Source organism: Agelaius phoeniceus, chromosome 37 (genome assembly GCF_051311805.1).
Source record: "Agelaius phoeniceus isolate bAgePho1 chromosome 37, bAgePho1.hap1, whole genome shotgun sequence".
In the NCBI taxonomy this organism is placed as follows: Eukaryota; Metazoa; Chordata; class Aves; order Passeriformes; family Icteridae; genus Agelaius; species Agelaius phoeniceus.
The window spans coordinates 65,246-89,128 of NC_135302.1; the positions used below are offsets into that span (position 1 = coordinate 65,246).

At 38.7% G+C, this 23,883-nt stretch overlaps 1 gene segment (V, D, J or C); it reads right to left on the bottom strand.

Moving 5' to 3' along the window:
* Positions 1-10,999: 10,999 nt before the first annotated feature.
* On the bottom strand, positions 11,000-22,938 carry LOC143696644 (Ig alpha-1 chain C region-like). The segment is given in 7 exon segments: positions 11,000-11,241; positions 11,984-12,073; positions 12,783-12,983; positions 13,633-14,022; positions 17,717-18,040; positions 20,195-20,536; positions 22,620-22,938. Coding segments are annotated over 7 exon segments (1,876 nt in total).
* Between the last annotated feature and the right edge of the window lie 945 nt (positions 22,939-23,883).

The following is a 23,883-nucleotide window of genomic DNA, read 5'->3' on the forward strand; positions in this document are numbered from 1 at the left end:
AAAATTCGAATTTTGGGGCAATTTTGGGTGAAATTTTGAATTTTTGGGGCATTTTGGAGAAAAACGGAGGCGATTTTAGGGTAAAAAATTGAAATTTTGGGGAATTTTTTGGGAAAAAATTGAGAATTTTAGGGGGAAATTTTTGGGGAATTTTGGGGAAAATTTGGGGAAATTTTTGGAATTTTTAGGGGAAAATTTGGGGAATTTTTGGGAAAAATTTGAGAATTTTTAGAGGAAAATTTGGGATTTTTTGGGGAATTTTTAGGGGAAAATTTGGGGAAATTTTTGGGGAATTTTTGTAAAAATTTTGGGAATTTTTAGGGGAAAAATTTTGCGGAATTTTTAGGGGAAAAATTGGGGAATTTTTGTGAAAATTTTGAGAATTTTTAGGGGAAACTTTTGGGGAAATTTTTGGGAAAATTTTGAGAATTTTTAGGGGGAAAATTTGGGGAAATTTTTGGGGAATTTTGTGAAAATTTTGAGAATTTTTAGGGGAAAATTTGGGGATTTTTGGGGAAAAAATTGGGAATTTTGGGGAAATTTTGGGAAAATTTGAGAATTTTTAGGGGAAAATTTGGGGAATTTTGGGATTTTTGGGAGAATTTGGGGATTTTTTTTAATTAAAATTTGGGATTTTGGGCAAAATTTGGGGATTTTTTTAAATTAAAAATTTGGGGATTTTGGGGGGGGAATTTTGGGGAAAATTCAGGGAAAATTTGGGATTTTTTAAGAGAAAATTTTGAATTTTTTGGGTGCAAAATGAGAGAAAATTTGGGGATTTTTGGGGAAAATTCAGGGAAAAATTTGGGATTTTTTAAGAGAAAAAATTTGAATTTTTGGAGGAAAATTTTGGGATTTTTGGGGGAAAATTCAGGGAAAAATTTGGGATTTTTAAGAGAAAAAATTTGAATTTTTGGGGATTTTTTGGAGGAAAATCTTGGGGGAAAAATTGGAATTTTTGGGAGAGAATTCTGGGAATTTTTGGGGGAAGATTTGGGGACAAAATTCCGAATTTTTGGGGGAATTTCTCTCAATTTTGGGTCCTAAATGTGTAAAAAAAATTGGATTTTGACAGAAAATGAAGAATTTGGACGAAAAGGACCCAAAATTTCATTTTATTGACCCAAAAAACCCAAAACCCCCAAAATCCGGGGCCAAAATCTTCGGCTCTCTCCTCCAGCTCCTCACAGCACCTGCAAAAAGCACCAAAAATTGCATAAATTTGCATAAATCAGCATAAATCTGCATAAATTTGCATAAATTAGAGATTTAAAGGGGGATATTTGAGGTATAATTGGGGAATTTGGGGGGAAATTTGGGGGAAATTTGGGGGATTTTGGGAAAAATTTTGGGGGAAAATTTGGAAATTTTGGGGAAATTTTGGGGAAAAATTTGGGATTTTTTGAGGGAAAATTGGAATTTTCAGGGCAAAAATTTGGAGATTTTGGGGAGGATTTTTGGGGAGAACTTTAGGATTTTTGGGATTTTTTGGGGATTTTTGAGGGATAAATTTGGGGATTTTGGGGGGAAATTTTGGGATTTTTGGGGGAAATTTGGGGAGAAATTTTGGGGGAAATTTTGGGGAAATTTTGGGGGAAAATTTGGGGATTTTTTGGGATTTTTTGGGGAAAATTTGGAATTTTCAGGGCAAAAATTTGGAGATTTTTGGGGTGAATTTGGGGATTTTTGGGGGGATTTTTTAAGGGATAAATTTGGGGATTTTTGGCTGAAAATTTTGGGATTTTTTTGGCAAATTTTGGGGGAAAAAATGGGGATTTTTGGGGGAAATTTTGAGATTTTTTGGGGCAAATCTGGGGAAAATTTTGGGACTTTTTGGGGCCAGAATTTGGGGGAAATTTTGGGGATTTTGGTGTGGAAATTTTGGGATTTTTTTCTGGTTTTTTTGGGTAAATTTTGGGGAAAATTTGGGGATTTTTGGGGGGAAATTTTGGGGATTTTTTCTGGATTTTTGGGGTCAATTTTGGGAAAAAATTGGGGATTTTTGGGGCAAATTTTGGGGAAAGTTTTGGGGTAAATTTGGGAATTTTGGGGTAAATTGGGGAAAGAAATTTGGGGAAATTTTGGTGGTAAATTTTGGAATTTTCAGGGCAAAAATTGGGAGATTTTTGGGGTGAATTGGAGATTTTTGGGGGGGATTTTTTGAGGGACAAATTTGGGGATTTTTGGGTGAAATTTTGGGATTTTGGGGGGAAATTTTGGGGAATTTTTGGGGTCAATTTTGGGGATTTTTGGGGTCAATTTTGGGGATTTTTGGGGTCAATTCTGGGAATTTTGAGGTCAATTCCGGGGAAAGTTTTGGGGTAAATTTGGGGATTTTGGGGAGGGAAATTTTGGGGAAAATTTTGGGATTTTTTGGGGGAAAATTTCGGGATTTTGGGAAAAGCGTTTGGGATTTTTGGGGTCAATTTTGGGATTTTTTGGGGGAAATTTTTGGAGATATTGGGGAATTTTTGAGGGATAATTTTGGGGATTTTTGGGTGAAATTTTGGGGATTTTTTGAATTTTTTTTGGGTGATTTTTTTGGATTTTTAGGGTAAATTTGAGGGTGATTTTGGGGAAATTTTGAAGATTTTTGGGGGGAAATCTGGGGAAAATTTTGGGACTTTTTGGGGCCAGAATTTGGGGGAAATTTTGGGGATTTTCGGGCGAAATTTTGGGGTTTTTTTATGGATTTTGGGGTAAATTTTGGGGAAAATTTGGGGATTTTGGGTGGAATTTTCGGGATTTTTCTGGATTTTTTGGGTAAATTTTGGGGAAAGTTTTGCGATTTTGGGGTAATTTTGGGGGATTTTGGGGGTCAATTTTAGGGAAAGTTTTGGGGTAAATTTGGAATTTTGGGGAGGGAAATTTTGGGATTTTTGGGGGGAAATTTTGGGGAAGTTTAGGATTTTTGGGGTCAATTTTGGGGTCAATTTTAGGGAATTTTGGGGGAATTTTGGGGTCAATTTTGGGGTCAATTTTGGGGATTTTTGGGGAAGATTTGAAGATTTTTGGGGGGGAAATTTCAGGCAAATTTTGAGATTTGGGCAAAATCTTTTTCACTTTTTGGGGAAATTTTGGAGATTTGGAGGAGAATTTGGGGAAATTTTTGGGGAGTATTTGGGATTTTTTTGGATTTTTTTGGGCAAATTTGGGGGAAAATGGGGATTTTTGGGGAAATTTTAGGATTTTGGGGGGGAAAAATTTGGGGAAATTTTCGGGATTTTGGGTGGAATTTTGGGGATTTTTTCTGGATTTTTGGGGTCAATTTTGGGAAAAATTTCGGGATTTTGGGGGGAAATTTTCGCGATTTTTTCTGGATTTTTTGGGGGTGAATTTGGGAAAAAATTGGGGATTTTGGGGGCAATTTTGGGGAAATTTTGGGGAAAGTTTTGGGGTAAATTTGGAATTTTGGGGAGGGAAATTTTGGGGATTTTTGCTGGATTTTTTGGGGGAAACTTTGGGTAAATTGGGGAATTTTGGGGGGGGAAATTTTGGGGAAAAAATTGGAATTTTCAGGGCAAAAATTGGGAGATTTTTTGGGTGAAATTTCGGGACTTTGGGGGGAAATTTTGAATTTTTTTGGTGATTTTTTTTGATTTTTAGGGTGAAATTTGGGGGTGATTTTGGGGGAAATTTGAAGATTTTTGGGAGGAAAACTTGGGAAAATTGAGATTTTTTGAGGACGATTTGGGGTCATGAACCCGTTTTAAAACCGGATTTTTTTTCCTTTTCTGTAGAAATCCGCATAAATCCGCATAAATTAACAAAAATCGCTATTTTTGGGTGGAAATTGATGAAAATTTGGGTTTTTTTGGGGTTTTTTGGGGTGCAAACCTTGAAAACGGTGACGCCGGTGCCGTAGAAGAGGCTGAGGAGGAAGAGTGAGGACGAAGGCGCCCAAGGCCCAAAGTTCGGAATCTTCCGGATCCTTCTCGGGCTCCAGGCCCAGCGCGACCGAGACGCAGGCGGGGCGGAAATCTGGGGAGAAAAAGGGGGAAATTGGGAAAAAACGGGGAAAAAATGGGAAAAATGGGGAAAATAATGGGGAAAATAATGGGGAAAATGGGGGAAAATGGAGGAAAAATTGGGGGTAAAATGGGGGGAAATTGGGGGGAAAATGGGGAAAAAAATTGGGGGAAAATTGGGGGAAAATGGGGGGGAAATGGGGGAAAAAATGGGGGAAAATGGGGAGAAAATGGGCGGAAAATTGGGGGAAAATTGGGGGAAAATGGGGAAAAATGGGGGGAAAATTTGGGGAAAATTGGGGAAAATTGGGGGGAAAATGGGGAAGAAATGGGGAAAAAATTGGGGGAAAATTGGGGAAAAATTGGGAAAATGGGAGGGAAAAATGAGGGGAAATGGGAGAAAATAATGGGAAAAAATGGGGGGGAAAAATGGGGAAAATTAATGGGGAAAAATTGGGGAAAAATTGGGGAAAATTTGGAAAAATGGGAGGGAAAAATGAGGGGGAAATGGTGGTGAAAATAATGGAGGAAAAATGGGGGAAAAAAGAGGAAAAAAAGGGGAAAATAATGGGGGAGAAAATGGGGGGAAATTGGGGCTGAAAATGGGGGGAAAATGGGAAAAAATTGGGGAAAAAATGGGGGGAAAAATGGGGGAAAAAAATGGGGGAAAATGGGGAAAATTGGGGGGAAAATGGGGGGAAAATGGGGGGGAAAATGGGGTAAAAAGAGGAAAAAAAAGGGGGAAATAATGGGGAAAATGATGGGAAAAATTGGGGAGAAATGGGGAAAAATTGGGGGAAAATTGGGGGGAAATATGGGGGGAAAATGGGGGAAAAATGGGGGAGAAATGGGAAAAATTTGGGGGAAATGGGGAAAAAATTGGGGGAAAATTGGGGGAAAATGGGGGGAGAAATGGGGGAAAATGGGGGGAAAAAATGGGGGAAAAATTTGGGAAAATGGGGGAAAATGGGGGAAAAATGGTTAAAAAAACCTAAAACAAAACTAAAAATAAACGATAAAAAGGCAAAAAAAAACCCAAAAAATTTTCAAAAAACCCCAAAAAATTAAAAACCAAAAATCCACATTTTTCCCCCTAATAATTCACAATTTCTCCCAAAATTCCTCCCCAAATTCAGGAATTTCACCCCAATTTTCCTCTTAAAATTCACATTTTTTCTTTCCTAAAAATTCCTCATTTTTCCTTCTAAAATCTGGGAATTTCACCCCAAACCCGCTTTTTGTCCAAAATCCGCATTTTTCGCCCAAAAAAACCCCAAAATTTGTCCCAAAAAACCACAAAAAATCAAATTTTAATTGGCAAATTTGTTTTATTTTCAGAAAATTTAAATAATAAAAATCGGCACCGCTCAAAATCTGACATTTTTCACCCCAAAATCCGCGGTTTTCACTCCAAAAATCGACATTTTTACACCAAAAAATCAACATTTAGGGCAAAAAATTTGACATTTTACACAATTTAGGTCAAAAATCCACATTTTTTCGATAAATTCCACAATTTAAATCACATTTTTATGTCCTAAAAATCCACATTTTATACTAATCACATTAAACATTTTTATACCTAATTCACATTTTTATTCTAAAATCCACATTTTTATGTCCTAAAAATCAACATTTTTACATCCTAAAAATCAACAATTTTTCCCAAAATTCACATTTTTACATCCTAAAAATCAAAATTCCCAAAATCGTTTCACTCCAAAATTGCGGTTTTTCACTCAAAAAATTGCACATTTTTAGTCCTAAAAAATCACATTTTTAGGTACCTAAAAATCCACATTTTTATACCCTAAAAATCAACATTTTTACGTCCTAAAATCTAAAATCAACTTTTTCCCAAAATTCCACATTTTTGCATCCTAAAATTCCACATTTTTACGTCCTAAAAATCAACATTTTTCACCACCCCAAAATCCACGGTTTTCCACTCCAAAAATCGACATTTTTACACCAAAAAAAATCAACATTTTTAGGTCCTAAATTCGATCATTTTTACATCCTAAAAATCAACACTTTTTTTCCAAAATTCCACATTTTTACATCCAAAAAATTGACATTTTTCACCCCAAAATCCGCGGTTTTCCACTCCAAAAATCGACATTTTTACACCAAAAAAATCAACATTTTATGGCAAAAAATTTGACATTTTTACACAAAAAATTCCACATTTTTAGGTCCTAAAAATCAACAATTTTTCGCCAAAATTCCACATTTTTAAGTCCTAAAAATCCACATTTTTATACCTAAAAATCCACATTTTTATGTCCTAAAAATCGACATTTTTCCATCCTAAAAATCAACAATTTGTTCCCCAAATTCACATTTTTACATCCAAAAATTCCACATTTTTACATCCAAAAAATCGCCATTTTTCACCCCAAAATCCGCGGTTTTCCACTCAAAAAATTGACATTTTTACACCAAAAAAATCAACATTTTATGTCCTAAAAATTGACATTTTTGCACCAAAAAAATCCACATTTTTAGGTCCTAAAATTCGACATTTTTACATCCTAAAAATCAACACTTTTCCCCAAAATTCCACATTTTTACGTCCTAAAAAATTGACATTTTCACCCCAAAATCCGCAGTTTTCCACGCCAAAAATCGACATTTTTACACCAAAAAATCAACATTTTATGGCAAAAAATTTGTCATTTTTACACAAAAAAAATCCACATTTTTAGGTCCTAAAAATCAACAATTTTTCGCCAAAATTCCACATTTTTACATCCAAAAAATCGACATTTTCACCCCAAAATCCGCGCGTTTTCCACTCCAAAAATTGACATTTTTACACCAAAAAAATCAACATTTTATGGCAAAAAATTTGACATTTTTACACAAAAAATCCCACATTTTTAGGTCCTAAAAATCAACAATTTTTCGCCAAAATTCCACATTTTTATGTCCCTAAAATCCACATTTTTATACCTAAAATCCACATTTTTATGTCCTAAAAATCGACATTTTTCCATCCAAAAAATCAACAATTTTTCCCCAAAATTCCACATTTTTACATCCTAAAAATTCCACATTTTTACATCCAAAAAATCGCCATTTTTCACCCCAAAATCCGCGGTTTTCCACTCCAAAATTGACATTTTTGCACCCAAAAATCAACATTTTATGGCAAAAAATTTGACATTTTTACACAAAAAAATTCCACATTTTTATGTCCTAAAAATCCACATTTTTATACCTAAAAATCAACATTTTTATGTCCTAAAAATCAACATTTTTATGTCCTAAAATCCACATTTTTCCATCCAAAAAATCAACAATTTTTCCCCAAAATTCCACATTTTTGCATCCCAAAATTCCACATTTTTACATCCAAAAAATCGACATTTTTCACCCCAAAATCCGCGGTTTTCCACTCCAAAAATCGACATTTTTACACCAAAAAATCAACATTTTATGGCAAAAAAATTGACGTTTTTACACAAAAAAAATTCCACATTTTTAGGTCCTAAAAATCAACAATTTTTCGCCAAAATTCCACATTTTTACATCCAAAAAATCGCCATTTTTCACCCCAAAATCCGCGGTTTTCCACTCCAAAAATTGACATTTTTACACCAAAAAAATCCACATTTTTAGGTCCTAAAATTCGACATTTTTACATCCTAAAAATCAACACTTTTTCCCAAAATTCCACATTTTTAGGTCCTAAAAATTGACATTTTTACACCAAAAATCCACATTTTTTCTTCAAAAATCCACGCTTTTTTCGTTCTAAAAATCCATATTTATTATTCTAAAAATCGGCTTTTTTGGTCCTAAAAGTCCGTATTTTTCATCCAAAAAATCGACATTTTTCACCCCAAAAATTGGCATTTTTTTCTTCAAAATTCCACATTTTTCCACTTAAAAATCTGCATTAATTATCCTAAAAATCGACATTTTTTGATCCTAAAAATCGACATTTTTCATCCAAAATATTGACATTTTTCACTGAAAAATTTGACATTTTTTTCCTCCTAAAATTTGACATTTTTCCTCTAAAAAATCCACTTTTTGTCTCATTAAAAAATTGACATTTTTCACCAAAAAAATCGACATTTTTGACCAAAAAAAATTGACTTTTTTTTTTTCAAAAAAAATCGAATTTTTTTGTCAAAAAAATTGGGTTTTTTCTGGTCAAAAATCCACGTTTTTTCTCTTAAAATTCTGCATTTATTATCCTAAAAATCGGCTTTTTTTTGGTCCTAAAAAGTGACATTTTTCATCCAAAAAAATTGACATTTTTTTGTCAAAAATTGGCATTTTTTTTCTCCCGAAATTTGACATTTTTCCTCCAAAAAATCCGCATTTTTTCACATTAAAAAATCTACATTTTTGACCAAAACATTGACCCTTTTTTTTCCAAAAAAATTGATTTTCTTGGACCAAAAATCGACTTTTTTTTTCAAAAATAATTGACTTTTTTTTTCGAAAAAATTGACATTTTTGACCAAAAAAATTGACTTTATTTGACCAAAAAATCGACTTTTTTTCCAAAAAAAATTGACTTTTTTTTCCAAAAAAATCGACATTTTTCACCAAAAAATCGACTTTTTTTTCCCAAAAAAATCGACTTTTTTTTCCCAAAAAATCGACTTTTTTTTTCCAAAAAAATCGACTTTTTTTTTCCCAAAAAATTGACATTTTTGACCAAAAAAATCGACATTTTTGACCAGAAAAATCGACTTTTTTTTTCCCAAAAAAATTGACATTTTTGACCAAAAAAATCGACATTTTTGACCAGAAAAATCGACTTTTTTTTTCCAAAAAAATTGACATTTTTTGTGCAAAAAATTGACATTTTTTCCCCAAAAAAATCGACTTTTTTTCACCAAAAAAATTGACTTTTTTTCCAAAAAAATTGACATTTTTGACCAAAAATCGACATTATTCACCAAAAAATCAACATTTTTCACCAAAAAATTGACATTTTTTCATCGAAAAAATCGACATTTTTGACCAAAAAAATCGACATTTTTCACCAAAAAAATTGTCATTTTCCCACCTAAAAATCCACATTTTTCGCCCCGAAAAAACCCACTGAAACAAAAATTTTAATTTCTTGAAATTTCACTTTATTTTCAATAATTTCAATAACAAACGGTGTCAGAATCAGCGAGCACCACGGAGCCGTTGCCGCTCTGCGGCCGCGCCCAGGCCCTGTCCAGGCTCCTCTGGGTGAATTTCATCCCGCGCCGCCATCTTGGGAACGCGCCCGGAACCTTCCGGAACCTTCCGGGAACGCCGGGAAAATGCCTCCCAAAATCGGGGGTTTTTGGGGGTTTTTTTTGGTTCAAAAAAATTGGGTTTTTTCTGGTCAAAAATCGACACTTTTTCATTCTAAAAATCCATATTTTATTATCCTAAAATCGGCTTTTTTTTGGTCCTAAAATTGACATTTTTCATCCAAAAAAATCGTCATTTTTCGTCCAAAAAATTGACATTTTTTGACCAAAAAATCCACATTTTTCCTCTAAAAAAATCCACACTTTTCTCATTAAAAAATCTACATTTTTGACCAAAAAATCACCTTTTTTTTCCCAAAAAATCGACTTTTTTTTTCCAAAAAAATGGGCATTTTTCACCAAAAAAAATGGACATTTTTCACCAAAAAATTGATATTTTTTGACCAAAAATTGACATTTTTTCATAGAAAAAAATTGACATTTTTGACCAAAAATTGACATTTTTTCATAGAAAAAATCGACATTTTTGACCAAGAAAAATTGACTTTTTTTGACCAAAAAAAATCGACATTTTTCACCAAAAAAAAACGACATTTTTGACTGAAAAAATTGACTTTTTTTGGGACCAAAAATTGAAATTTTGTGACCAAAAAAATCGACATTTTTGACCAAAAAATCGACATTTTTTTCCTCAAAAATTCGCATTTTTTCACCCAAAAAAATCGAAATTTTTCACCAAAAATTCTACATTTTTCCGCCCCAAAAAAAACCAAAAAAAATCCAAAATTCAAATTTCTTGAAATTTCACTTTATTTCCATCAAATTAATAACAAACGGTGTCGGAGTCGGTCAGCACCACGGAGACGTTGACGCTCTGCGGCCAGCGCCGAGGCCCTGTCCAGGCTCCTCTGGGTGAATTTGGTGCCCGCGATGCCCTCGTGCCCCACCACGCACCCGAAGGCGTCGCCGCGCTTCCACTCCTCCGCCGGCACCTCCAGCTTGGAGTACACCGAGAACCTCCCGGAACCTTCCGGAACCTTCCGGGAACGACGGGAAAATGCCTCCCAAAATCGGGGCTTTTTGGGGTTTTTTTGGGGTTTTTTTGGGGTTTTTTCTGGTCCAAAATCCACGTTTTTTTCTCTTAAAATTTTGCATTAATTATCCTAAAATTGGGTTTTTTTGGTCCTAAAAAGTGACATTTTTCATCAAAAAAAAATCGACATTTTTCATCCAAAATATTGACATTTTTTGTTCCAAAAATTGACATTTTTCCTCTAAAAAATCCGCATTTTTCTCATTAAAAAATCTACATTTTTTTACCAAAAACTGACATTTTTTTGACCGAAAAAATCAACATTTTTTCATCCAAAAAATTGACATTTATCACCAAAAAAATTGACTTTTTTTTCCAAAAAAATTGACATTTTTTATCCAAATAATTGACATTTTTCACCAAAAAATTGACTTTTTTTCCAAAAAAATTGACATTTTTTCACCAAAAAATTGACATTTTTTATCCAAAAAAATCGACATTTTTTATCCAAAAAAATTGACTTTTTTTGACCAAAAAATCAACTTTTTTTTCCAAAAAAATTGACATTTTTTGACCAAAAAAATCGTCCATTTTTCACCAAAAAAATCAACATTTTTCACCGAAAAAAATGTGATTTTTTGGACCAAAAATTGACATTTTTCACCAAAAAATCGACATTTTTGACCCGAAAAAAATGTGATTTTTTGGACCAAAAATTGTCATTTTCCCGCCTAAAAATCCACAATTTTCACCCCAAAAAAACAAAAAAAAATCCAAAATTCAAATTTCTTGAAATTTCACTTTATTTCCATTAATTTCAATAACAAACAGTGTCAGAATCGGTCAGCACCACGGAGACGTTGACGCTCTGCGGCCGCGCCGAGGCCCTGTCCAGGCTCCTCTGGGTGAATTTCATCCCCACCCCGTCGTGCCCCACCACGCACCCGAAGGCGTCGCCGCGCTTCCACTCCTCCGCCGGCACCTCCAGCTTGGAGTACACCGAGAACCTTCCGGAACCTTCCGGAACCTTCCGGGAACGACGGGAAAATGCCTCCCAAAATTGGGGTTTTTTTGGGGTTTTTTTGGTCCAAAAAAATTGGGTTTTTCCTGGTCAAAAATCTATGTTTTTACACTTAAAAATCTGCATTAATTATCCTAAAAATTGACATTTTTTTGGTCCTAAAAATTGACATTTTTTTTGTCAAAAATCCGTACTTTTTGTCATTAAAAAATCGACATTTTTTCACCAAAAAATTGACTTTTTTTTTCAAAAAAAAATTGACATTTTTCACCAAAAAATCTGACTTTTTTTTAAAAAATCGACTTTTTTTTTCCAAAAAATTGAGATTTTTTATCCAAAAAAATTGACTTTTTTTGACCAAAAAAATCGACATTTTTGACCGAAAAAATTGACCTCTTTTGGGTCCAAAAAATCGACATTTTTCAGCAAAAAAATCGACATTTTTGACCAAAAAAATTGACTTTTTTTGACCAAAAAATCGACATTTTTTTCCTCAAAAATTCGCATTTTTTCACCAAAAAAATCGAAATTTTTCACCAAAAATTCTACATTTTTCCGCCCCAAAAAAACCAAAAAAAATCCAAAATTCAAATTTCTTGAAATTTCACTTTATTCTCATTAAATTTAATAACAGACAGTGTCGGAGTCGGTCAGAACCACGGAGACGTTGACGCTCTGCGGCCGCGCCGAGGCCCTGTCCAGGCTCCTCTGGATGAATTTGGTGCCCCGCGATGCCCTCGTGCCCCACCACGCACCCGAAGACGTCGCCGCGCTTCCACTCCTCCGCCGGCACCTCCAGCTTGGAGTACACCGAGAACCTCCCGGAACCTTCCGGAACCTCCGGGAACGACGGGAAAATGCCTCCCAAAATCGGGGGTTTTTGGGGTTTTTTTGGTCCAAAAAATTGGGTTTTTTCCGGTCAAAAATCCGTGTTTTTCCACTTAAAATTTTGCATTTATTATTCTAAAAATCGGCTTTTTTTTTGGTCCTAAAAATTGACATTTTTCATCAAAAAAAATCGACATTTTTCATCCAAAAAATTGACATTTTTCCTCTAAAAAATCCGCTTTTTTCACATAAAAAAATTGACATTTTTCACCAAAAAAATTGACATTTTTCACCAAAAAAAATTGATTTTTTTTGGACCAAAAAATCGACTTTTTTTTTCAAAAAAATTGACATTTTTTGACCAAAAAATTGACATTTTTTATCCGAAAAAATTGACATTTTTGACCAGAAAAATCGACTTTTTTTTTCCAAAAATATTGACATTTTTTGTGCAAAAAATTGACATTTTTTCCCCAAAAAATCGACTTTTTTTCACCAAAAAAATTGACTTTTTTTTCCAAAAAAATCGACCTTTTTTTGACCAAAAAATCAACATTTTTTCCTCTAAAAATTCGCATTTTTTCGACCAAAATTTCGCCTTTTTTTTTCCCAAAAACTCAAATTTTTTTCCCCCAAAAAAATGACAAAAAATCCGAATTTTAGTTTCTCAAATTTTATTTATTTTTTCCCCAAAAATTAAAGTAATTTCAGTAGCAAACGGTGTCAGAATCAGTCAGCACCACGGAGACGTTGACGCTCTGTGGCCGCGCCCAGGCCCTGTCCAGGCTCCTCTGGGTGAATTTGGTGCCCGCGATGCCCTCGTGCCCCACCACGCACCCGAAGGCGTCGCCGCGCTTCCACTCCTCCGCCGGCACCTCCAGCTTGGAGTACACCGAGAACCTCCCGGAACCTTCCGGAACCTTCCGGGAACGCCGGGAAAATGCCTCCCAAAATCGGGGGTTTTTTGGGGTTTTTTGGCACAAAAAATCGGGGTTTTTCTGGTCAAAAATCCACGGATTTTCATTCAAAAATTCACATTTTTCGTTCTAAAAAATTGGCATTAATTATCCTAACGATTGGCTTTTTTTGGTCCTAAAAAGTGACATTTTTCACTGAAAAAATTGACATTTTTTCCTCCTGAAATTTGACATTTTTCCTCCAAAAAATCCGCATTTTTTCACATTAAAAAATCTACATTTGTGACCAAAAACTGACTTTTTTTTTGACAAAAGATTTGACTTTTTTTTTTCCAAAAATCGACTTTTTTTCACCAAAAAATCGACTTTTTTTTTCCAAAAAAATTGACATTTTTTTCAAAAAAATGACTTTTTTTTGACCAAAAAATTGACATTTTTTTGACCAAAACATTGACATTTTTTCATCGAAAAAATCAACATTTTTGACCAAAAAATGGACTTTTTTTTCTAAAAATAATGACTTTTTTTTGACCAAAAAATCGACATTTTTTCACCAAAAAATCCACAATTTTCGCCCAAAAAAACCCAAAAAAAATCCAAAATTCAAATTTCTTGAAATTTCACTTTATTTCACTCAAATTTAGTAACAAACAGTGTCAGAATCAGTCAGCACCACGGAGACGTTGACGCTCTGCGGCCGCGCCGAGGCCCTGTCCAGGCTCCTCTGGATGAATTTGGTGCCCGCGATGCCCTCGTGCCCCACCACGCACCCGAAGGCGTCGCCGCGCTTCCACTCCTCCGCCGGCACCTCCAGCTTCGAGTACACCGAGAACCTCCCGGAACCTTCCGGAGCGTCCTCCACCGGCCCCAGCACCGAGAACCTTCCCGGCGCCACCGGCTCGTCCTGCTGGGTCCAGGTGACGAGGACGTCGCGCGGCCGGAAGCCGCTGGCCAGGCAGGTCAAGATGGCCGACTCGGCCCCGCGCCAGGTCCTCGGCCGGAGGCGGGAACACGAAGACCTTGGGGGGGATGGCCTGGCCGCCTGGGGGAGGGGCGAGGAGGGGGCGGGGTCAGTGAGAGGGTGGGAGGAGCCGAGGAGTGGGTGGGGGTTCTCTGGTTGGAGGAACCGATCCCAGTTTGGAGGAACCAAAACCAGTTTGGGGTCCCAGTTTGGGTTCCCATTTTGGGTTCCCAGTTTGAGGAACCGTTCCCAGTTTGGGTTCCCAGTTCAAGGAGTCGTTCCCAGTTTGGGTTCCCAGTTTGAAGAATGAATCCCAGTTTGGGTTCCCAGTTTGAGGAACCAATCCCAGTTTGGGTTCCCAGTCCAAGGAACCAATCCCAGTTTGGGTTCCCAGTTTGGGTTCCCAGTTTGAGTTCCCAGTTTGGGTTCCCAGTTTGAAGAACGAATCCCAGTTTGGGTTCCCCAGTTCAAGGAACGAATCCCAGTTTGGGTTCCCAGTTGAGTTTCCCAGTTTGAGGTCACCGATCCCAGTTTGAGGAACCGTTCCCAGTTTGGGTTCCCAGTTCAAGGAACCGATCCCAGTTTGGGTTCCCAGTTTGGGTTCCCAGTTTGGGTTCCCAGTTCGAGGAACCAATCCCAGTTTGGGTTCCCAGTTTGAGGTCACCATTCCCAGTTTGAGGAGCCATTCCCAGTTGGAGGAACCAATCCCAGGTCAAGGAACCAATCCCAGTTTGGGTTCCCAGTTTGAGGAACCGTTCCCAGTTTGAGGAACCGATCCCAGTTTGGGTTCCCAGTTTGAGGAACCATTCCAGTTTGAGTTCCCAGTTTGGGTTCCCAGTTTGGAGGAACCAATCCCAGTTTGAGGAACCAATCCCGGTTCAAGGAACCAATCCCAGTTTGGGTTCCCAGTTGGGAAAGGCAAAACCAGTTTGGGTTCCCAGTTGGAGGAACCAATCCCAGTTTGGGTTTCCAGTTTGAGGAACCGATCCCAGTTTGAAGGAACCAATCCCAGTTTGGGTTTCCAGTTTGAGGAGCCGTTCCCAGTTGGAGGAGCCATTCCCAGTTTGGAGAACTGATTCCAGTTTGGGTTCCCAGTTTGAGGTCACCGATCCCAGTTTGGGTTCCCAGTTTGAAGAAGCCAATCCCAGTTTGAGGAACCATTTCCAGTTTGGGTTCCCAGTTTGAGTTCCCAGTTTGAGGAACTGATCCCAGTTTGGGTTCCCAGTTTGGGTTCCCAGTTTGAGGAACCGATCCCAGTTTGGGTTCCCAGTTTGAGGAACCGATCCCAGTTTGAAGAACGAATCCCAGTTTGGGTTTCCCAGTTGGAGGAACCAATCCCAGTTTGGGTTCCCAGTTTGGGTTCCCAGTTGGAGGAACCAATCCCAGTTTGAGGAACCAATCCCAGTTGGGTTTCCCAGTTCAAGGAACCAATCCCAGTTTGAGGAACCATTTCCAGTTTGGGTTCCCAGTTGGGTTCTCCAGTTTGAGGAACCGATCCCAGTTTGGGTTCCCAGTTTGAGGAACCAATCCCAGTTTGAAGAATGAATCCCAGTTTGGGTTCCCAGTTTGAGGAACCGATCCCTGTTTGAAGAACCAAAACCAGTTTGGGTTCCCAGTTTGGGTTCCCACAGTTGGAGGAACCGATCCCAGTTTGGAGGAACCGATCCCAGTTTGAAGAATGAATCCCAGTTTGGGGTTCCCAGTTTGGGTTCCCAGTTTGAGGAACCAATCCCAGTTCAAGGAACCAATCCCAGTTTGGGTTCCCAGTTTGAGGTCACCAATCCCAGTCTGGGTTCCCAGTTTGGGTTCCCAGTTCGAGGAACAATCCCAGTTGGGTTCCCAGTTGAAGGAGCCAATCCCAGTTTGAGGAACCATTTCCAGTTTGGGCTCCCAATTTGGGTTCCCAGTTTGGGTTCCCAGTTTGGGGTCCCAGTTTGGGGTCCCAGTTGGAGGAACCGATCCCAGTTTGGGTTCCCAGTTTGGGTTCCCAGTTGAAGGAACCGATCCCAGTTTGGGTTCCCAGTTCAAGGAACCGATCCCAGTTTGGGTTCCCAGTTTGGGTTCCCAGTTTGAGGAACCATTCCCAGTTTGGGTTCCCAGTTGGGTTTCCCAGTTTGAGGAACCGATCCCAGTTTGAGGAACCAATCCCAGTTTGAGTTCCCAGTTCAAGGAACCAATCCCAGTTTGGGTTCCCAGTTTGAAGAACGAATCCCAGTTTGGGTTCCCAGTTTGAGGAATCATTCCCAGTTTGGGTTCCCAGTTTGGGTTCCCAGTTTGAGGAACTGATCCCAGTTCGGGTTCCCAGTTGAGTTTCCAGTTCGAGGAACCAATCCAGTTTGGGTTCCCAGTTTGAAGAACGAATCCCAGTTTGGGGTTCCCAGTTTGAGGAACTGATCCCAGTTTGGGGTCCCAGTTTGGGTTCCCAGTTTGAGGAACCAATCCAGTTTGGGTTCCCAGTTGAGTTTCCCAGTTGGAGGAGCCATTCCCAGTTTGAGGAACCAATCCCAGTTTGGGTTCCCAGTTTGAGTTCCAGTCTGAGGAACTGATCCCAGTTTGGGTTCCCAGTTTGAAGAAACGAATCCCAGTTTGGGTTCCCAGTTTGAAGAACCGATCCCAGTTGGGAGGAACCAATCCCAGTTTGGGTTCCCAGTTTGGGTTCCCAGTTTGAGGAACCAATCCCAGTTTGAGGAACCAATCCCAGTTTGGGTTCCCAGTTGAGTTTCCCAGTTTGAGGAACCGATCCCAGTTCCAGGAACCAAAACCAGTTTGGAGGAACCAATCCCAGTTTGGGGTCCCAGTTGCAGGAACCAATCCCAGTTCGAGGAACCATTCCCAGTTTGAGTTCCCCAGTTTGAGTTCCCGGTTTGAGGAACCATTCCCAGTTTGGGTTCCCAGTTTGGGTTCCCAGTTTGGAGGAACCGATCCCAGTTGGGAGGAACCAATCCCAGTTTGGGTTCCCAGTTCAAGGAACCGATCCCAGTTCAAGGAACTGATCCCAGTTTGAGGAACCAATCCCAGTTTCGCCATTTTCCACCCCAAAAAACCCCAAAAATCGCCATTTCTCACTCCCAAAAAATTACCATTTCTGACCTCAAAAAATCTCCATTTTTCCCCAAAAAATCTCCATTTCTCACCCCAAAAAAATCTCCATTTTTCCCCCCAAAAAATCGCCATTTCTCACCCCAAAAATCTCCATTTCTCACCCCAAAAAAATCTCCATTTCTCACCCTAAAAATCCCCATTTTTCACCCCCCAAAAATCGCCATTTTTCCCCCAAAAAATCACCATTTTTCACCCCCAAAAAATACCCCAAAAATCACCATTTTCACCCCCAAAAAATCTCCATTTTCACCCCCAAAAAATCTCCATTTCTCACCCAAAAAATCGCCATTTTTCACCCAAAAAAAACCCCAAAAAACCGCCATTTTTCACCCCCAAAAAAACCCATAAAATCGCCATTTCTCACCTCCAAAAATCACCATTTCTCACCCCAAAATCACCATTTCTCACCCAAAAAATCTCCATTTTCCCCCCTAAAAAACCCCAAAAAATCCCCATTTTCCCCCTAAAAACCCCCAAAAAATCACCATTTTTCCCCCAAAAAATTACCATTTTTCACCCCAAAAATTACCATTATTCACCCAAAAATTGCCATCTTTCACCCAAAAAATCGCCATTTTTCACCCCCCCCAAAAATCCCAATTTTTTCCCCCAAAATCCCCATTTCCCCCATTTCCCAAACCCCCCGTTTTTCCCCCCAAACCCCCGCACTCACCCGTCTCCTTCCTGGCGCTGGCTCTGCCCTCCTCTCCGTCCTCGCCGTCCCTCACGGCGCAGGTGAATTCCTCCCCCGAGTTCCAATCTTCGGCACAAATCCCCAGAAAGTTCCGCACCTCGTAGAGGCCGTTCGGGAGCCGCTGGGCGGGGCCTGCCGTGGCCACGCCCCCCGAGGCCCCGCCCCCCGAGCGGCTCCAGGTGAAGCGGGCGGAGCCGGGGTCCCGGAGGTTGGAGGCCACGCAGGTGAGGTTGGGGTGGGTGGACAGGTAGAGGTCGGCCAGGGAGGGCGGCAGCAGCGCCACCGACAGGGCGGGGACGGGAGCTGGGGAGGAGGAAATAAAATTATTGTTTAAATTTTTAGGGGTTAATAAATTATTTTTTGGGGGGGGAAATTATTTTTAAAAATTTATTATTGTTAAGTAATATTTCTTAAATATTATTATTATTATTATATTATTATTATTATTATTATTATTATTATTATTATTATTATTATTATTATTATTATTATTATTTTTATTATTGTTATTATTAATTATATTATTATTTTTATTATTATTAATTATATTATTATCATTATCATTTATTATTTTTATTTTATTTTATTTTTTATTTTATTATTTTATTATCTTATTATTTTATTATTATTATTATTATGTTATTATTATTACTATATTATTATTATTTGTATTATTAAATAATATTTATTAAATATTATTATTATTTTAAAAAATTTATTATTATTAAGTAATATTTATTTAGTAAAATATTATTATTATTGTTGTTGTTATTGTTATTATTATATTATTATATTATTATTACTATTATGTTATTATTATTACTATATTATTATTATTTTTATTATTAAATAATATTTATTAAATATTATTATTATTTTTAAAATTTATTATTATTAAGTAATATTTATTTAGTAAAATATTATTATTATTGTTTTTATTATTGTTATTATTATATTATTATATTATTATTACTATTATGTTATTATTATTATTATTTAAAAAATTATTATTATTAAGTAATATTTATCAAATATTATTATTGGTTTTATTATTGTTATTATTATTATATTATTATATTAATATTATTTTATATTATACTATTATTACTATTATATTATTATTATTACTATTATATTATTATAATTATTAAATAATATTTATTATTATTATTATCATCATTATTATTATCATTATTATTATTTTATTATATTATTGTTACTATTATTATTTATTATATTATTATTATCATTATCATTATTTTTATTACTATTATGTTATTATTATTTATTATATTATTATTATCATTATCATTATTTTATTATTATTATTTTATGATTATTATATTATTATCATTATCGTTATCATTATTTTATATTATTACTATTACTATTACTATTACTATTACTATTCCCAATTATAAAAGAAAAATCCCTCAAAAATTCCAAAAAAATTGCCCCAAAAAATTCTTTAAAAATTCCAAAAAAATCCCCAAAAATTCAGAAAAAATCCCCAAAAAATTCCAAAAAAATCCCCAAAAAATCCCCCAAAAATTCCAAAAAAATTCCCAAAAAAATTCTTTAAAAATTCCAAAAAATCCAAAAAATATTCAAAAAAGAATTCCCCAAAAATAAAAATCCCCCAAAAATTTAAAAAAAATCCCCCAAAAATTCTTTAAAAATTCCAAAAAATATAAAAAAATTCAAAAAAAACCCCCCAAAAAATCCCAAAAAATCCCCCAAAAATTAAAAAAAATCCCCCCAAAAATCCCCCAAAAATTAAAAAAAAAAAAAATTAAAAAAAAAATCCAAAAAAAATCCCAAAATAATTCCAAAAAAATTCTTTAAAAATTCCGAAAAATTTCCCCAAAAATCCCCCAAAAATTAAAAAAAAAATCCCCCAAAAAATTCTTAAAAAATTCAAAAAAATCCCCCAAAATCCCCCAAAAATTTAAAAAAAAATCCCGCAAAAAATTCTTTAAAAATTCCAAAAAATATAAAAAAATTCAAAAAAAACCCCAAAAAATCCCAAAAAATCCCCCAAAAATTCAAAAAAATCCCCAAAAAATCCCCCAAAAATTCCCAAAAAATCCCCCAAAAAATCCCCCAAAAATTCCAAAAAATTCCCAAAAAAACTCCAAAAAATCCCAAAAAAATCCCCAAAAAATCCCCAAAAAATCCCAAAAAATCCCCCAAAAATTAAAAAAAAATTAAAAAAAAAATTAAAAAAAACAAAAAAAAATCCCAAAAAATTCTTAAAAAATTCCCAAAAAAATTTTAAAAAAATCCAAAAAAATCCCAAAAAAATCCCCCCAAAATTCAAAAAAATCCCCAAAAAATCCCCAAAAAATCCCCAAAAAAATCCCCAAAAAATCCCCCAAAAATCTCAAAAAAAATCCCAAAAATCCCCCAAAAAATCCCCCAAAAATCCCCAAAAAATCCCCAAAAAATCCCTCTTACCTGTACAGTAGGTGCTGATGTTGGCCTCCAGGGGCGCGGCCAGGTGGGCGTGGCTCGCCCGGCAGGTGAAGGTGGCGCCCGAATCCCACAGCTCCCGGCTGACGTTGGCGCGGCCGCTCAGCGTCGTCGTGGCCTCGTGGCCGGCCCCGCCCTCCTCGCAGGTCGAAGTCTCCGCCTCCAGGTCGGTGACGTCACCGTTGACCAACCAGGTGAGGTGGGCGTCGCCGGCGCCACGCCCCCGCACCTGGCAGAGCAGGAAGACCTGGGGCTCCTCCAGGTGGGATTGGTTGGGGTCGCTCAGGAGGGAGATGGAGAATTTCGGGGTGGGGTCGATGGGGCAGACTGGGGAGGAAAGGTGGGCACAGGTGAAGGCGAAATTCCCGTCCAGGTGACCCCAAAAAAGTCGCAGGAGGAAAAGGGGAAAACAACAAAAAAAATGGAGCCAAGATGGCTGAAAATGGAGGCAAGATGGCCGAATCAAAATGGCCAAAATTGGATCCAAAATGGCCGAAATTGGGAGCCAAGATGGCTGAAAATGGAGGCAAGATGGCCGAAATTGGGAGCCAAAATGGCTGAAATTGGGAGCCAAGATGGCCGAAATTGGGAGCCAAAATGGCCGATTCAAAATGGCCGAAATTGGGATCCAAGATGGCCGAAATTGGGAGCTAAAATTGCTGAAATTAGGAGCCAAAATGGCCGAGTTAAAATGGCTGAAATTGGATCCAAAATGGCCGAATTTGGATCCAAAATGGCCGAGCCAAGATGGCTGAAATTGGATCCAAGATGGCCGAAATTGGGAGCCAAAATGGCCGATTCAAAGTGGCCGAAATTGAATCCAAAATGGCGGATTCAAAATGGCTGACATTGGATCCAAAATGGCCGATTCAAAATGGCCGAAGTTGGAGCCAAAATGGCCGATTCAAAATGGCCGAAATTGGATCCAAAATGGCCGAGTTAAAATGGCTGAAATTGGGATCCAAGATGGCCGAAATTGGGATCCAAGATGGCTGAAATTGGGAGCCAAGATGGCCGAAATTCGGATCAAGATGGCCGATTCAAAATGGCCGAAATTGGAGCCAAGATGGCTGAAATTGGGAGCCAAAATGGCTGAAATTGGGAGCCAAAATGGCCGATTCAAAATGGCCGAATTCGGATCCAAGATGGCTGATTCAAAATGGCCGAAATTGGATCCAAAATGGCCGAGTTAAAATGGCTGAAATTGAATCCAAAATGGCGGATTCAAAATGGCCGAAATTGGGATCCAAGATGGCCGAAATTGGAGCCAAAATGGCCGAGTCAAAATGGCGGAAATTTCTTCTAAATGGGCCCCAAAATTCTTCCAGGTGGGTCAAAAATGGACCCAAACCCCTCCAGATGCCCTCAAACCCATCCAGGTGTCCCCAGGTGTCCCCAAACCCCCTCCAGGTGTGTCCAGGTGTGCCCAGGTGACCTCCAGGTGTCCTCAAACCCCTTCCAGATGCCCTCAAACCCATCCAGGTCACTCCAAACCCCTCCAGATATCCCCAAACCCCCTTGAGGTGTCCCCAGGTGTGCCCAGGTGTGCCCAGGTGTCCCCAAACCCCCTCCAGGTGTGCCCAGGTGTCCCCAAACTTCCTCCAGATGCCCTCAAACCCATCCAGGTAACCCCAAACCCCCTCCAGGTGTGCCCAGGTGTCCCCAGGTGACCTCCAGGTGCCCCCAAACCCCTTCCAGATGTCCCCAGGTGACTCCAAACCCCCTCCAGGTGTGTCCAGGTGACCTCAAACCCCCTCCAGGTGTGCCTAGATGTGCCCAGGTGTCCCAAACCCCTTCTAGATGTCCTCAAACCCTCTCAAGGTGTCCCCAGGTGACCTCAAACACCCTCCAGATGTCCCCAGGTGTCCCCAGGTGACCTCCAGGTGTCCCCAAACCCCTCCAGGTGTGCCCAGGTGACCTCCAGGTATCACCAAACCCCCTCCAGGTGTGTCCAGGTGTCCCCAGGTGACCTCAAACCCCTTCCAGATATCCCCAAACCCCTCCAGGTGTGCCCAGGTGCGTCCCCAGGTGACCTCCAGGTATCCCCAAACCCCTCCAGGTGTGTCCAGGTGTCCCCAGGTGACCTCCAGGTCACCTCAAACCCCCTCCAGGTGTGTCCAGGTGTGCCCAGGTGTCCCCAAACCCCCTCCAGGTGTGCCCAGGTGATCCCAAACCCCCTTCTAGATGTCCTCAAACCCTCTCAAGGTGTGCCCAGGTGACCTCCAAATGTACCCAGGTGACCTCCAGGTGTCCCCAAACCCCTCCAGGTGTGTCCAGGTCACCTCAAACCCCCCCCCCCCAGGTGTGCCCAGATGTGCCCAGGTGTCCCCAAACCCCTCCAGGTGTCCCCAGGTGTGTCCCCAGGTGTGCCCAGGTGTGTCCCCAGGTGCATCCCAGGTGCCCTCCTCACCTTCCACCTCCTTGTCGTAGTCCTTGCCCTGGTGCCTCACCCGGCACACGAACCCCTGGCCCTCGGCCGGGGCGGAGCCCAGGCTCACCTGGGAGCTCGCCCCGAAGCTCCCGCTGCCCGTCTGCACTTCCGGAAAGTTCCGGGAGGCGGCGCCCGAGGCCAGGCCCGGCCAGGTGATGCCGGCCGGCGGCGGGAAGAAGCCGGAAGCGAAGCAGCCGAAGGTCACCGGGCCCTCGCACCTGTCGCAGGTGCGGAGCGGGAAAACGCTGGGGGAGTGGGCGGGCTCTGTGCGGGGAGGGAGGGAAGGAGGGGTTTGCATAATTAGGCCACGCCTATGTTGGGGTGGGAGAAGTAGCGCGAGAAAGGCGGGAGTAGCCTCAAAAAATTGCACTAAAATTGCCCTAAATTTGCACTAAAATGGCCAAAAAATTGCCCAAAAATTGCCAAAAAATTTCTCCTAAAATTGCCCTAAAATTGCCAAAAAATTTGCCCTAAAATTGCCCAAAATTTCCCATAAAATTGCCAAAAATTTACACTAAAATTGCCCAAAAATTGCTCCTAAAATTGACAAAAAATTGCTCAAAAATTGCTCCTAAAATTGTTCCTAAAATTGCCCTAAAAATTGCTCCTAAAATTGCCCAAAAATTGCTCCTAAAATTGCTCCTAAAATTGCCCTAAAATTGCCCCTAAAATTGCCCAAAAATTGCCCAAAATTTCCCATAAAATTGCCAAAAATTTACACTAATATTGCCAAAAAATTGCTAAAAAATTGCTCTAAAATTGCTCCTAAAATTGCCCAAAAATTGCCCTAAAATTGCCCTAAAATTGCCAAAAAAATTGCTCCTAAAATTGCCAAAAAAATTGCCCTAAAATTACCCTAAAATTGCCAAAATATTGCCCTAAAATTGCTCCTAAAATTGCCCAAAAAATTGCCCCTGAAATAGCCCAAAAATTCCTCCTAAAATTGCCCTGAAATTGCCCAAAAATTACTCCTAAAATTGCCCTGAAATTGCCCCTAAATTGCCCAAAAATTGCTCCTAAAATTGTCCTAAAATTGCCCTGAAATTGCCCCTAAATTGCCCAAAAATTGCTCCTAAAATTGCCCTAAAATTGCCCAAAAATTGCTCCAAAAATTGCCCTAAAATTGCCCCAAAATTGCCCTAAAATTGCCCAAAATTGCTCCTAAAAATTGCCCTAAAATTGACAAAAAATTGCCAAAAAATTGCCCAAAAAATTGCCTAAAAATTGCTCCTAAAATTGCCAA